The 16,613-nt window shown below is 34.8% G+C and overlaps 1 protein-coding gene across 1 annotated transcript; it reads right to left on the bottom strand.

Moving 5' to 3' along the window:
* Positions 1–234: 234 nt before the first annotated feature.
* LOC18054604 (dihydrolipoyllysine-residue succinyltransferase component of 2-oxoglutarate dehydrogenase complex 1, mitochondrial) lies at positions 235–5,922 on the bottom strand. The gene is made up of 15 exons (XM_006452345.2): positions 5,613–5,922; positions 4,606–4,674; positions 4,430–4,504; positions 4,148–4,208; positions 4,030–4,057; positions 3,329–3,399; positions 3,046–3,120; positions 2,880–2,935; positions 2,754–2,798; positions 2,294–2,560; positions 2,063–2,157; positions 1,819–1,909; positions 1,598–1,708; positions 931–1,125; positions 235–742 (listed from the first exon to the last, which is right to left on the bottom strand). Exons 2-15 carry the CDS (start codon positions 4,654–4,656, stop codon positions 551–553), a joined length of 1,413 nt encoding a protein of 470 aa, XP_006452408.1. The 5' UTR covers positions 4,657–4,674; positions 5,613–5,922; the 3' UTR covers positions 235–550.
* Between the last annotated feature and the right edge of the window lie 10,691 nt (positions 5,923–16,613).

Here is a 16,613-nt window from a genome sequence, read left to right as displayed (position 1 = left end):
TTGGAGATATGCGGATATGCAGTTTCTGAATTACCGGCTGAAAACTCTCTAGTGCTAAATATAATGGCGCATCACACATGCATTAGCGAGTACACATATGACCAGATATTTTTTCCCCCTCCCTTCTTTCTTTCGTTTTCGTTTCTTTTTAAAATACACCACAACGAATACAGAGAAGCAACAAAGAGAAACGAAGTTTACACACGAACATGCATGCATCTGCAAAGCTCCAAGTAATCGACAACTACAGGGGCGTAATCAACATTGACAATTGATTCATGTTCTCATCCATACCGTGTCACAAAGCAACCATGCTAAACATAGAAATAAAGCACAAGCAAATCAAACAACCATTTGGATATAAATTAGTCTCTCATTTCCAATTCAAACTTTGGCCAGCCGCATTTTAAAAACTCATTCAAAGGGATAAATTAAAATTTAAACCCTGCAAAACTTCACTCTCATGAGTATCTTATTCTTGAAATTGCAGTGTATGCAATCCTGGGTATGACCAGAAAATGAGGTATTAAACAAAAAAGCAGCATGGTTTTCATACGTCAAGGAGCAGCCTGCGGGGTTCCTCGACAACATCTTTAATACGGCGCAGGAAGAAAACTGCCTCTCTTCCATCAATCAGCCTATGGTCATACGTAAGAGCGATGTACATCATTGGCCTTGGGACAACATTACCACCAACAACCATGGGACGTTGCACTATTGAGTGCATACCCAAGATGGCCGACTGCAAAAAAATGCTTACCAGTTAGATTTTCATTTACCCAAATTGCCACAAAAATCCAATAATATGAAAAATTAAATTAAAAAAATTCAACAAAATTCAGATGAGACAGCTACTTAGCAAGGAGACGAAAATTTAAAATTAAACAAAGTCTGTTAAAAAAGGGCACAGCAACGGGCAAGCGGCCAAACCTGAGGAGGGTTGATGATAGGTGTACTCAGAAGGCTTCCGTAAACACCACCATTAGATATTGTAAATGAGCCTCCGGCCATCTCATCAATTGATATTGATCCATCATTCGCTTTCTTCGCAAGGGTGTTAATCTCTTTTTCGATATCAGCAAAATTCATCTTATCGGCATTGCGGATTACTGGAACCACCAGGCCCTGAAGGGGAAATTTTGAGAATAAAAAGTTAAGATAGAGGGACAATGCAACTTCACCGCAAGCATGAGAAAAAATTGAGACGGAGATGCCCACCTACACCTATATGTAGGCATAAAACGCTACTAGAGTTTATTTTCATTTAATATCTAATAAGAAATACTTCCATGGTGACACTAAAATAGTCCGTAGACATATAAATCCTAGAAGGTGTTGGAAGATCCATGTAATATGTATACATCTTATAATTCAATTCCAATGCTCTATTATAATTAAATTCATATAATTGGTTAGACTTGAACTTGAGGGAATATCAAAATGTTGTTCTAAAAGGAGGTAATCAGAAACACAGCATAAAACAAAAGGTTGTACATAGATAAGGACCCAAACTAGTGCCATTCCATTCAGAGTCTCTTCACTCCATTTGGAATAGATGTCACAAAAAATTAAGTATAACAAAGAAACATTGACAAACCTTTGAAGTACCGACAGCGATACTAATGTCAATATAATCTCTATATATGATATCATCCCCATCAATAACTGCATTTATAATAGGCTGATTCTGGAGCCCACTAACAGCAGCCTGAAATTTTTACAAGTGAAAATAATATATTAAATTATTAACTAACAAGAAACATGGCTAAACTCTTAGATCCCATATAAGTAATTCAACAGGTATAAGAAAATACATACTTTCACAAAACCTGACATAAGTCCCAATTTGACTCCATGCTTTTCAAGAAAAGCATCCTTGTACTCAGAACGGAGCTTCATCAAATTAGTCCTAGAATAGGTGCCATATAAAGAAATAAACGAATAATCCTAAAAGGAATCATCACAAGAAGAAGATATAATAGCAAAAATCCTAATATTCTGTACCCTAAATATGACAAAAGTGAGATAGGCAGCCAGTCACTTTAGCAAGGATTGAACTTACATATCAACTTCATTGAATGTAGTCAACATTGCAAATGTATTTTGGGAGTCTTTCAATCGTGTTGCAACTCGTTTACGTAGTCTTGTCATAGGAACCTACAATCATGAGCATTTTGAACTAACAGGTCAGACCATCAAGGTTTCTCTTCTGACATGCTTTTGTTAAAGTTTATCTATATTAAAACTAAGAAACTTTCTATTTTGGATGAATAGTAAACCACAAGAGACTCACTCGTCTTTCCCTTTCCTTTGGGGGAAGCTGAGGCTCAGTAGCAGTGCGCTTAGGAGGTGGTGGAGAGGGTGCTTTAGGCTTCTCAGAAACAGTTTCAACTTTAGGCTGCGGCTTGTCCTCCTTTGCTTTTTCAGCAGAAGGTGGCTTAGGAGCAGCTTTCTCTGGTATTTTTTCTGAGGGAGCTACATGAGCTACACCTTCACCAGACTTTGAAATCACAGCAATCTTGGTACCTGGTTCCACAGTCTCCCCTTCTTTGGCTACAAGCTGCCAACAATTAAGTACAGAGGCTACCATTAATGATATGTGCAATTAATCCAACATGCCCAAGAGAACAAGGAGAAAATGCGAACTACATGAACAGAAACAAGCTGACAAAAAAAAAAAAAAAAAAAAAAAAGGGGTGCTGGGGTGTGAGGAAAAAAACAAAGAGGTATTGGAATTATTTGAGATGTATTACCTCTTTGATAACACCTGCTTCTGGACTTGCAACATCAATCGTTACCTATTGGAAAATCAACATTACAAGCATTAGAAAATATGACAGTTTCCATATGAAATAGGAACATGAATGAAGGGGGATTACCTTATCGGTTTCAATTTGAGCAATTGGTTCATCAAGTTCCACCCTATCACCAGGACCTGTTCTCAAAATACCAGAAGCACAAACAATCAATCACTTACACTCATGAACAACAAATAAAAAATGTTAGTAAATAGTGGTATTGAGAAATAGGCACTGAAAAACTTACCCTTCAAGAATTTTGCCAAAGTACCATCGGTTATGGATTCACCCATAAAAGGGACAACAGCATCAACCAAATCCCCTTAATCACATAAATAAAGATAAAAATCAGGAAGATTCTGAATTTCAATGTACTTTTTATAATCCAAAAAAATTCAAAGCAGGCACTAATCCTTCCTCTTCATTAATACAATAGTAAGGTTCACTACAATATCCATCTCAATCTGATTCAGAGTGCTCATTTTAGCACAAGTTCAAATTTTTTTTGGGAAAGCCAGTCAATGTCACACCTCCTTCAGAAGAAAATGGATGGCTCCACAGATACATGTTAGTTGCTTTCTGGGTGCTAGAAATTACATCCCTGTCCATAAGGAAAGTAGTGAGGAAAATGAAGAAAAATTTTGAGCAGCAGCAAACTGTGAAGCAAAATCATGTCTCTTCTTATCCTTTTAACCTGTAACCTATTAAGTCCCTTATTCTCAATATCAGAATACACCGACTATGAAAATTGACATCTACTATACAGAGAACAGGAGGCAGTTAGACATGGAGATCACCTATGTTATACTCAAAATTTCAAAACAATGAATCACATGATCAGTCTCAAAATAGATGTACTTGAAAATTCAAAACATAGACAGCTCAAGTAACCTCTAAGTAAGCACAATGAAAAGATTATTTTTTTGATATGCCTAAGAAAAGCAAATTTCTAAAAGTTTCTTCTCCTTTAAGCTTGTCTTATCCACCCCAAACTGAGTCCAAAGGTTGCAGCTTAAGACAGATACTTCAAAAGGTTTCGGATCAAGCATTTCAAAATCTAGACCTAGTTGGATAGCATAGGGCAGCATGAAAAACTTCAAAGACAAAAAGCAACAAAATTGTGCTTTCCCCTACCCATGATATCACCATTCGAAAATGAGTAATTGTGAAAAACACATTTTAGAATAAATCCATAAAATGATGAGCAACATAATACACAAATGAAACTAACCTTAATGGTTGACAACCCTTAGAGCAACCTGAAATCATCCGAAATTCTTTCAGTCAATATATTATCGCTATGCATCAGCTACCGCCAAGGAAGTACTACAAAATACCTATCAGATTACCTGGAAAAATTAAATGACTGAAATTCCGGATATGCCCTAATCCTCTTGAATGCAGTAACGTCTGTGCACAAGCTTGAAATGTAAATCTTGTAAAACATTACAATGTACGCACATCCAACAGTACATATAAGAGATGCTGGTATCATTAGGATAAGGAAAAAATACATAGGTATATGTAAAACAGTAATAGAGTACAGAACTTTCATGACTACAGGATGTGCATGCATAATGAAGAAAAGGACATGAGAGAATAAAAAAATTAAAAATAAAAGAAATATGTACCTCTTTTCCTGCAATAGATGAGACTCTAGATACAGACATTGCAGGCCTCATTGTCTGCAGTGAATGCCCTAAAATCTGAAAAACAGAAAATATCAGCTTTAGAACAGAATAAGACCACCGTGCGTAATCAAATTCCTATCTCCATCAACTCTAATGAACAGATAATACAAACTAACCGAAGCAGGCGAGCCTCCACTCGCGACCCTTCTCCGTATAACACCCAGCATCGTTGTTCAGGTATGTACCTTCACAGTTTCAAAAACAACGATAAGTTCTCAATAGACATGCATAAAACTTTTATAAGATGTCAAAATTGGGGGAAAAAAGCAACAATAAATTTTTAACAAAACTTATATACGATCTCAAGAAAAAATAAAACTTCCTATTTCCAACCATTGAGATTTCACCATCTCTAACTACTCATTTCACTCTCCAAGTCATAAGTTTAGCAACATTGGAGCTATTCGAACAAAATTATGTTAGATATGTATGAAAACATGATTTCATAAATCAAATGGACACGATTATCTGATTAATACGATATTTGACACTCCCCATTGATACTTAGAATGCATTTTGGCTCAACAGTAACAAATAACAGACCTTACTATAACTCTGCAAGTAATAAGGCAGTGTAATATAAGTTAAAGACTTAACATACAAACAAATATAAACATATAAGCAAACAGAATTTTCTGTTTATATATATACATGTCAGCTTTCATCACTAGAAATCCAGCAGCAAAGAATCCAGACACAGCTTTAGCAATACTAATCTCTCTAAAAGAATGGCTTAGCTCTGGTCCAGTCAATTTTTTTTTTTTTTGTAATTTACTCCACTTAAAAAAAAAGAAGCACAAAAATACATAAAAGATTCGAACTCTGAATTCAATTCACAATAATATACTCTTCAACGTAAAAATCATAAACAAATAAACAATTAACTACATAACGCATACGAGTTCGTGCAAGTTCTGTTTGGTTGCTGAGAAAACGTAGGAAAAGCACGAGAGAGTCAAAATTTCAAATCTGAGCTCAAATGAGGTTATTCATCTAACAGATTTAAAAGTACGAGTTCTGTCTTCTTTTCTTTTCTTTTTCTCGAGGAACAAACAGGAAATATAAAAGAACACGTTCAAATAAAAGAAAGGAGAAGAAACTAGTGAGATGTAGAGGCTTTGACCTGCTTGATCGAACAGAACAAGTTGCGTTTTCTTTGAGAGAGTCTTCAGACGAACACAACAACGTTGAATGAATGATTGTTTTCGTAAGGTACTATTAATTATTAGGGTATTTTTTTAGATTTTTAATTTTGCGCTTCGGGGAAGGCAAGGAGGCCGGGAACAAGCTCTTTTCAGCAAGTTTTTGGGAATCCGGTAAGGCAAAGCTTACGTGAGCTCCTGAGGTGGCGAAATTTGAGTGGCTGTTTGAATGAGAATGTCAGAATATGTGCGATTTGGTTTCCTTTTTGGGTCAAAGAGGAAAATTGATGAAATGAGTTGGGGAGCTCGGGACGAGTTAAAACGGCGAGTTTAATGAGAATGGGCTTTTAGACTAAATTCTTCATAAAGGGGGCTTTTGCTACCTATGGGCCAGACAGTAAAACTCCGAACCTACAGCTTTGGGGTGGCCCAAGGTATTGTGAATAATCAAATTCAAATCCCTTATTTTATGTTTTTTACTATTTTTTAAAGCTATCATCCATCTCACCCAACTTAAACTTATTCCTTCTATTAATCGTTTGATTTAAATCGAGATTAGAGTACTATATTTTGATGTATTAAATGGTTTTAGATGTATTATATTTTGGTGTATTAAAAAGAGTATTTAAATTATTAAAATGCAAGATCTGATTTTAAGAAAATCCCAAGATTTTAACAAAATTCTAAGGTTTATTTGTTAAACATCTGAAATCTAAAATTTTATTTATTTTAGATTTTTTTAATTTAATTTTTATTTTTTGTAATTTATGTTGGGAAATTTACGAAAATAACCATAAAACTTTTGCTATTTTCACAATTAACCATCTCAACTTTTTTCTATCAACATTAGCCAAACACACGCTTCTCTCCCCAAATTATCATTCTTTACAAACCAAAAACAACTTCCTTTCTCCCCTTTCATCAAACCAAAGGCAGCTTTCTACTCTTGAATCATCAACCAACGGCGACAGCAAAAGGCAACGATAAAAGTGAAATCCGATAATAATATATCCGGATCCAACACTAATTGGCATCACATAGTGGTATGAGTTATTTTCTGAACTTGCTCGAGAGTTTCAGTGAACTGCGAGTCGGGGTGAATCTGGCTACAGGATGCCTGTCGCACCAAAACTTGGAGCGACAGGCAGCCTGTCACACGAAGCTTGGTGCGACAGGCTGCCTGTCGGACGAAGAGGCAGATTCCTGTCGCACCAAGGCTTGGAGCGACAGGCTGCCTGTTGCACGAAGAGGCAGATTCATTGTATAATTTTTTTTTTGGTTGGGAAAAATTTATTTTTTTTATAATTTCAGGCCTAATGGATTCAATTGTACTTGAATTGTGTTACGATGGTTGATGGGAGACATTAGAGGATGGCCATATGGAGTATGTGAATGGTAAAAATAGAGCTTTTTTGTTGGGAAAAATTGTCTGTTTGATCAGTTATTGGCAAGAGTATACGAGGTGTTACAAATAAATCCTAATGAAAATAGTATCACAATAAAGACAACTTTGAGGTCTAGTAACACATTATATCGTATATGTGCACTGCTCATGGATATATTTGATGATGAAATGGTGAGGGTTGTGTTGCATATGGCATCCAATGTAGCCAATTTTGGATGCATTCCTATATTCGTGACCACATCACCTCGAGTTTCGAGCGAAGGTATTAAGCCACATGTCGATACAGAAACTTCGTTTAGAGCAAATATGTCTGGCCCCGATAATGAAGAAGAGGTGTTGCCAAGGATAATATCGCTGCAACAATATTACTCTCCAATCCACAACAATTATGACAACATTGATGATAACGGCATTATGTTATAGGATGTTAGAGCAACGGTATTTTCAATAACGACGTCGTTGGACCAACGGTATTCTTCGTATCACAACAATAATTTTCAGGACAATGATGATCTTCATGATGAGACAGTTGGGGATAATGTTTGTGCAGAACTTGAGTTTGGTATGAAGGGCACTCATTTCAATAATGATGGTGATGATGGAGGAGCCGGTCTTTCGAATATTCCGTCGTTTCAGCATGAAAATGAGTGTGAAGACAATACTCCTGTGAATAACAAAGACAATAGACCTATTCCTCCTATGGTTCGATCGAGAAGGAGAATTGATCCCCTTACAAGTCTTGCTCCAACTTTGCCTTCGAACATGGTTGCTCTAAGCTTTGTTAGCAGTTGTGACTCAGATAATATCAGTATGGGTAAGCTATTTGCTGATAAGAATGGGTTTATATTACAACTACGCAAGGTTGCCTTTAGGGATAAGTTTGATTTCAAGATTGCACGGTCTACAACGACACGTTTTGAGGCGCACTGTTGTTCGGAATCATGTAAATGGCGTATTCGAGCAACTAGAAGTTCGAACGAGCAAAATATTCCTTGGGTGGTATGGAGAATTGATAATGTACACACTTGTCATAATGAGGTATTGGTTGATGGACGTCATCAAGTAAGGAGCCGGGTTGTCGGTCATATTATCGCAGAAAAATATATTCAAGACAAGAGAATTTATACTCCGAATGACATAAGAGCAGATATGCAACAGGAATACGGTGTTCAGTTAACATACCAGCAGGCATATCGAGCGAGAGAAGTTGGTCTTGAAATAGTTCGAGGCAACCCTGCGGAGTCATACAACTTGCTCCCTAAATACTCTCACGTACCAACTATAGCGAATGAGGGTACAATCACTCACCTCAAGCAGGATGGAGATGGTAATTTCTTGTACTATTTTGTAGCACTCAGATCTTCCATCAAGGGTTTTATGCAGTATATTCGGCCTGTCATTGCTGTAGATGGTACTTATCTCAAGGGGCTATATCGTGGAAGCATGTTCGTGGCAACATGTCTTGATGGTAACAATCAATTGTATCCGTTAGCCATTGGGATCATGGATTCATAAAACAATGATGCTTGGGAATGGTTTATGATGAAGTTACACGGAGTGATTGGCGATAAACCTGAGTTGGTAATTATCTCTGATCGATGCACTACCATTAGGAGAGCCGTTCGTAAAGTATTTCACAATGCAACTCATGGCGTTTGTTTTTACCACGTGAAAGGTAACATTAAGTCACAGTTTAGAATGTCCAAAGCTCTTTGGGATGAATTTGAGCCTGCCTTTATTAATGCAGCAAAAGCATATGGTCACGAGGAATTTAAGAGACAACTTGAAGGATTGTGGATGATTCACTCAGGTGCGGCTGATTACTTAGAAAATAATGTCGGTACGTGTAATTGGGCAAGGTCCCAGTTTGAAGGTAGGAGGTACAGCATACTTACCACCAATATCGCAGAGAGTGTTAATTCTTTCATGAGAGAACCGAGAAAATTTCATGTTACTCATCTTGTTGATCACTTTATATAAAATTTTATTTTATTTTATTTAAAATATTAAAATGTGAGCATTCAAATTATATAAAATTAAGTGCGCAAATTAGAATAAAAATTCAAATTTCAATATTCAAATTACTACAACGGTTTACAATACAATATCGTCATTAAATATGTCAACCGCAATTTTCTTTCTAAAGTACTCGACATGACTAGCGTTAAACTCTAATCTAAGTCCGAACATTAAATACATCGTAACTATCAATACAAAAACACCGCAATCGCCAGTTCCGGGCTCTTGTTGTGGCGCGCTCTTAACTGCGATAACTTTCCAAGGCTCGGCACTCCGCAACTCAGGTCGGATGTTGTAGAACCCAACATATTCCAATCATCGAGGGAAGATAACTTCAAGTGGCTTGAATTTCAACTTGTATCTTTTGTCGTCGCGAAATGTGAGTAATGAGTCATAAATCCAGACTTTATTTTTACGAAAGTCTACTCGTGATAGTACCCAATACTCGTCGTCCAAGTTAACATTGATGAGTAACTGTATATAAAAATTGAAAAACATGTTCGTTATATATGAAATTAAAAAACAAAAAACAAAATGCGACAACTTGTATATTAAATGCAATAAAATACATACCATATCGACATCCGTCATTGATTTAGGCATTGTGTGCTATCACCCACAAAGATAGCAATTCAAGAGGTCGTCGCATACTAATGAATCGACCGCACAATCCCCATTGTTTCATAACTGATTCAAGAGCACCTAATACATAGATAACCAAGAAAACTTAAAGGGGCGATAATTAAAAAAAACAGAAATGGTATTTATAAGTTTTGTCGGCACGTTACCCAAAAAAATGTGTCAGTATGTGTGACACATTGAACTAAGGCATTCGAATACTGTCGTTGTTTCTCGCTAATCAAGCGAAAATACTCATGGATATGTTGTAGAGGAACAGAAACATTACGATTTAAAAGAAAAATTTTATACACAAATCCACAATACTCAAAGAACTTCGAAAATATAATTACCTCATCGCCTAGCCATCCCATCGAAGTTAAACCCAAAAGTATTTAAAAGAATAACCCCGGGTGTTGGACTCTCCGATCCACTGTCATATCACCAGCGAACTATCGATCAAACTCAGCAAACACACTAGAATCCTCCAATCCTCTTAGTGGATTTATATTCACACTCGTACTCATGTAAATCGCATGGCCCATGATTTGGGGTCGAGGTAAAGGCCGGACATTCTTTCCTCGCCTGATTGGAGGAATCATGTAAAGATTGTTATAAACATACGACGGTACGTACGCGCGGCCGAACTTACTAATGCCCGGAGGCACCTCAGTGAACACCTGCATGCTCTCTTCACTAACATTCTCGTAGAAATTATACAATGACGTGAGCGTAGATAAATTTTGATTGCCCACGTCAGTATACACTCCATAGTCATCTGGGGCCTGTCCATTCGCCAAGATAAACATATTAAACAACTATCAAATTAAAAGTTAAACGAACATAATTATTAAATTTAAATTTGCTCACCGCATATGAGCGTCCAGTGGGAGAATCCTTATTTGGACGTTTAGAAAATGTGTCGATAAAGCAAACCACAGTTTCTTTAAAATCTTTTAATCCTGACTTCAATTCATACACGTTGCGATCAATCTAATCCAGCCGTCGTCGCATGTAATCATTAAACTGCTTTGTCCTCGACTATTACAAAAGAAAATAACTAAAACTTTAGAATAACAGTAAAACAATAATGATTTATAAAGGAAGAATATTGTATATTATTTATAACTTCATAATCATGTGCGTCATCAGAGTTGTCTGTCTACTCCTGGTGGTCATCAACAGCCACCTCATCCTCAGAAGTGTCATGACACTGCTCTGGTGTTGGGTTTGGTATGTCGTCATGCTAGTCATGTTCGTCTGATTGCCTTGAAACCGACGGCATTGCGTTGATTGAGGGTTGGTGTTGTATAAAGTATCATTTAAAATTAGTAATTAAAAAGTCAAAAATTTCGATTAAAAAATTTATAGTACTTAGAGGAAACCGACCTTATGAATCTAGTCTGGAATGCTTGACATGTAATCCTTCACACTGAGCCAATATTTTCTGCTACTCTCCTTTGAATTTGGCTCAAGGGTTTGTAAAACGTCCCCCTGCCATAAATTCAATTGAAAATTTTAAGTAAGTATACATAACTTAAATTTAGTAAAGTTAAAAAAATAACTAATACATATTACTTACAAGACGAGACCCGTCGTTGAAGAACGAATAAACCTCAGCAAAGTTGATTCTCGAAGATGCCATGGGCTTCCATTGCACGATGCGGGGAATCTTGTTCTTCGTTTTCACAACTCATGTTGACGACAAACCTCCGATCGCTTCGTAAATCCAAGCCTGCAACAACCAAAGTGAAAAACCTATTAAAACTTCTATCAAATATTTAATACTATAAAACTTATTAATAAATAAAAAAATAACACACCTGAACCCCGGACGTAAAGCCGTAAAGATTGTACTTTTCAATGTTATGATCTGGGTTTTTCAACCGAGTTGTTTTAAATTTCTCGTCTTTCTCGATCAATGCATCGTCAAGACTCTCGTATATCATTTCCTACGACACAAGACCCCATGGACGGTTTCGAAAGTACTGTATATCATCAACTTCGTTAAGCCAATCGAAATTAATTTGACAGTGATTTTTTCTTGCATTTAGTACTATGTCCGCAAAATAAAAGAGCACAATCTTTAATGCATCCATATCATCCATTTCCTTGAATTTCAACTTCTTAAATAATGCATCGAATTCCTTAACATTGATCCTGCGATGCACACCACCAAAATACGTATTCCGTAGCCTATGCATTGTTTTGTTATTTCTTAGTTCGGTATCAACACCATATGAAAGTCCAGTAACCAGACACCATTCTACAATTGACAAGTGAATCAAATACTCACCAATTTGAAACTATAACTGATCCTCACGGCTATCTTCTTCATGGGCCACTTGCCTCAGTGAAAGATTGTGCAAAATTACCCCACTAAATGGAAAACTTCGACACTCCTAAAAATGCCCAAATATATCCTTCTTGAACAAATTCAACTGCCGCTTTGTTAATTTTTCCTCGATGGCTTTTACGACCGAAGATAACTTACACATGCTCGAAATTTGACCAGAAAAGTGATCGGCATAACGAAAATACATCCTGCCTACTTCGATATCCGATGATTCTGATTTCGCCATGTATCTGTAATATTTATAACATTATTACATTGCATTTACAAAAAATAAATAAATTGACTTGACGAAAAAAAAAATAAGCATTGTAATTTGGTGCGACAGGCTGCCTGTCGCACCCATTTGGTGTGACAGCAGGGCATGCGCTGCTGCCCAAACCAAATCCACAAATCATTTCCCAAAAGCAATACTCCCAAATCAACATACTCCCAAAACAACAACCACCACCACCACCACCGTTATTCTCAAACTACAACCATTATTATTCTAAAATTTCATTTTAAATTAATGAAAATAAGTAAAATGGCTAACCTAGGTTTTGTTGAAGGCTGTAGAAGGTAGATCGGACGTCGATGAGGGATGGAGCCGCCGCCGACGAGGGCTGATGTTGCCGTCGATCATGGGAGTTTGTTCGGTTTGGGAGAGATGGGTGAAAGAGAGTGTTGGGGGAGAGATGAGATAGAGGGGTAGTTTGGTCTCAAAGGTTCTTTTATGGCTAATGTTGATAGAAATTTGTTTGGGGGGTTAAGATGAAAAAAACCAAAACTTTTATGGTTATTGGTGTAAATTTTTCATTTATGTTTGATTTTTAGACATTTGAATCTGAATAACAAAAAAATGAATTTATGTGACTTTAATTGAATAAAAAAAGGTATGAATAAGAAGTAAATATTATATTTAAAAAAATTCTATAAAATATATTTATTTCTTAAACTATAAAATGTGATCTCTTTTTTTTTATTTATAAGTATATAAATACCAAATAACTATGCTTAAGATATTTTTTATTTATAAAAATAAACAATATACCACTTATATTTAAATATTAAAAAAAATGAATACGTTATTCAGATAGTCCATTGAGACTTCAAAAAAATTCAAACCCATTCAAATTTTTGACAAAAAAACAAACACTAGTTTAATCTCCCATTTTACCCTCGTGATTAGGATTCCATTCTAGTTTGCTTATATGGTAATATAATTAATGATGATAACATTTACTACAGACAATAATTTCTGAATTGAAAATATAATTTGCTACCAATAAAAAAAAAAACTACCCTCTTTACGGGTCACTTTAGTGAAATCATTCATGCATTAATTCTAATTCGGTCCCAATGATTTCATCTCCCAAAACACAATCGCAATATATTAATGTGAAAAAATCCTTTTCATCCCTAAGATTTCATACAATAAATTTTTTCATCCATTCTTTTTAAACAATAGTTCAAAACATCCTTCCGCTAACTCACTATTGGTTTAATACCGTTAACTAGCAATTCATTGAGGGCAAAATATGATTTTTCATTAAAGTGATACAAATTATATTAAAATAATGATTTTACACAATTAAATAACATTACAAAATATGCAAAATTCACTAATTTTTTCTTAAATGAAATCAACGATTAAATAATTTGATGTAGCCACTGAATAATCATCATAAGCAACAAACCGTAATTAATACAATATCTTTAAATCATTGGAAGAAAAACTCAAAAATACAACCAATTTTTATATATTTGCATGTGTTGAATATTTTCTTGATCTTTAACTAGTTTTTATTTTGACCTTTACCACCACTATTCTTTGACTGTTATTGTCTCCCCAAGTCCGCTCATAGTGCAATTAAAGAATAACTTATATAAATATGAAAATTGTAAATATTTTTTGTACTTAGATATGGGTTTATAGGGATTTCATGCCACCAAAATAGAGAGAAGTGCAAAACAATTATTTAAAAATAAATTTTTTTTATCTTTTCATTATTTTCTGTTTAGTGGGATTAGATAAAAATCACTTTTAGTTATATGTCAACTTTTTTTTGTAATTTTCTCTTTATTAAAAAATTCTTTTTTGCCCTCAATGAATTATTAACAAACAACATTTAAGTAATAGTGAGTTAATGAAAATGATATTTTAGAGTTTAAAAAGTGCAGATAAAATGAGCTATTACATGGAAACCTATGGATAAGAAGAGTTTTTTTCCATATATTAATTGCCATTAAGCACGTAAGCTGCTTTTGAACCGCGTATATAAATTAAGTAATCTACAAACTAGCAATTGAAATTTTGTTTGAACCCCCTTTAAAAGAAACAATTTTGAAACTACTGAATGCTTTTTACTTTATTTGTTTCTTTGAGCTTAATAGCCCTTTCTAATCATTTTCTCAACGAACTATCAAAAACAAAAGCTCTCTTTAGTTTTTATTACTTTCAGGGAAATCAAATCAACTTTGATTATCATTTTTCATATAGAACATACATATATATCAGCTAAAAATAATCTATCTAATTAATTTAGATATAAAAAGTATGATAATAGATAATAGAAATTAAAAGTACGTCAACTTAATTACTTGAATAATTAACGTGCGTTATACCCATGCAACTTTTAAAGTAACCTTATAGTTAAAAACTAAATCAATTCAATTTCAGGCAGCAGACATGGGGTCCCCTCTCCCTGAAGGTTGGTTCAAAGTTAATGTTGATGCGTCTATAAAAATCAAAGCTCAAGTTGCAGGTTTGGGTGTAGTTGTTGCAGACTCAAATGGCAATATGGTTCCGGCCATGGGCGGATCCAATTAAGGTCTAGGAGGGGCTTCAATCCCTCCTCGGCCATTAAATTTTCTTTTAAATGTATCCCAAGCCTTTTCTAAAAAAGTTAGATAAATAAATTTGGACACATTTTTTATATATTAAAAGACTTGTAGTTCAATAGTAAGAGTGTTATTTAATGGTTTCAAAACTTTGGTTCAAATCCCATTAGCCACATTATTTTATTTTTTTAAATATTTTGTGGAAATTACTTCGAAAAATGATATTTTCACGCATTTAAAAAAATAACTTATTACTATTATTATTTAGAATTTTTAAAAAAAGTAATAAAATTTGAGTTTATAAGACTTAAAATGTATTCAAGTGAACATTAAAAAAATCTAAGTTAAATAAAATTTTTTTAAACTAAGCCCCCCCTCATTTTAGTTTCTGGGTCCGCCACTGGTTCCGACCGCAGTTCAGAAAGAAGTATTTCAACACAGTGTTGCATTCATGGATGCTGAAGCTGTAAAATTGGGAATTCATATTGCTCAAAGTGCAGGCTGTTCTCCATTAATTTTGGAATCTGACTCAGAGGAAGTGGTTGGACTAATTCAGAACAAGAAAGGCAGTAAGACAGAAATTTTCTGGACTGTCTCAACAATTCAAGACAATTTAGCTGGGATGAGTCAGTCAAGAATACAGCATGTCCGAAGAGAATGTAATACTATAGCTCATGCGTTGGCCGTTGGCAAAAGAAGCTCTTGTATATTTGATCATCAAGTTCTCTGGCAGGGATCTTTCCCGCCCCATATCATGTCACTCTTTTCACTTTAATCCTATGAAAGCTATATTTTCTCATAAAAAAAAAAAAATCAACTCAATTTCAAAGCTAGGCCTATAAATAAAGAAACATTATTTAAGATTGGCTCTAGTTATCTTACATGATGACGTAAGAAACATGACTCTTTCACAGCCGTTTGATGAAAATCCAACGGTTGTGGAAATAATATAATTTAATTACATTATATTCCCACGACCGTTGGCTTTTCATCAAACGGCTGTGTAAAAATCATGTTTCTTACATTATCATGTAAGATAACAAGTTCCTTTAAGATTTCGTAGAAACTTTATAAAATTTCATTGATGTACACATACATGTATTGCGCAATAATGTAAATAATTAATAAGGTTTTTATATGTAATAACTTTAGTTAATTTGTTTGAGGTTCCTTTTTATAAGGGTTGAAGCAATATGTATATGTGGTCAAAAAAAGTTCCCATATGTTTAGGTCAAGTGAGCCACTAGGCATGCAACTCTTTCTTCGACTCAACCGCCTGTACTTAACGGCCATGCGAGCCCATATATTCGAGGAACTTTAATCAAATGGTGACATAGTTTTCTATTAAAGCAAGCTTCCAATTAACGTTATTGTTAGGTCATTATTATTTTATGAACTTAATTAATCAGCGTTAGTTCCAATCATTGATATAACTTCAATAAGACAAATCACTTTTTAATTCACAATAACTTCAATATGATATCTTATTCAGATTCATCATTGTTATTATGTCATTAATTATCACTGGCTCATACAACTCGCATTTAATAAATTAAACACCAATATTTTCAGCTTTATTATTCTAAATTTAATGTTAACACATATATTGTCCCCTACTATTTGCTAATTAATTTATTACTAGCTAGGGTTGTAAGTTGTAACTGCTCCTCTGCTCAACACGTACAAGAAAATAAAAACTCAGTGACGACTGACGAGTGAAGACTGCTATTAAATAAAATAAATAAATAAATTCAGTACACAGCA

This window comes from Citrus clementina, unplaced genomic scaffold (assembly GCF_000493195.1).
Source record: "Citrus clementina cultivar Clemenules unplaced genomic scaffold, Citrus_clementina_v1.0 scaffold_1, whole genome shotgun sequence".
NCBI lineage: Eukaryota > Viridiplantae > Streptophyta > Magnoliopsida > Sapindales > Rutaceae > Citrus > Citrus x clementina.
This window is presented reverse-complemented; position numbering and strand designations above follow the sequence as displayed.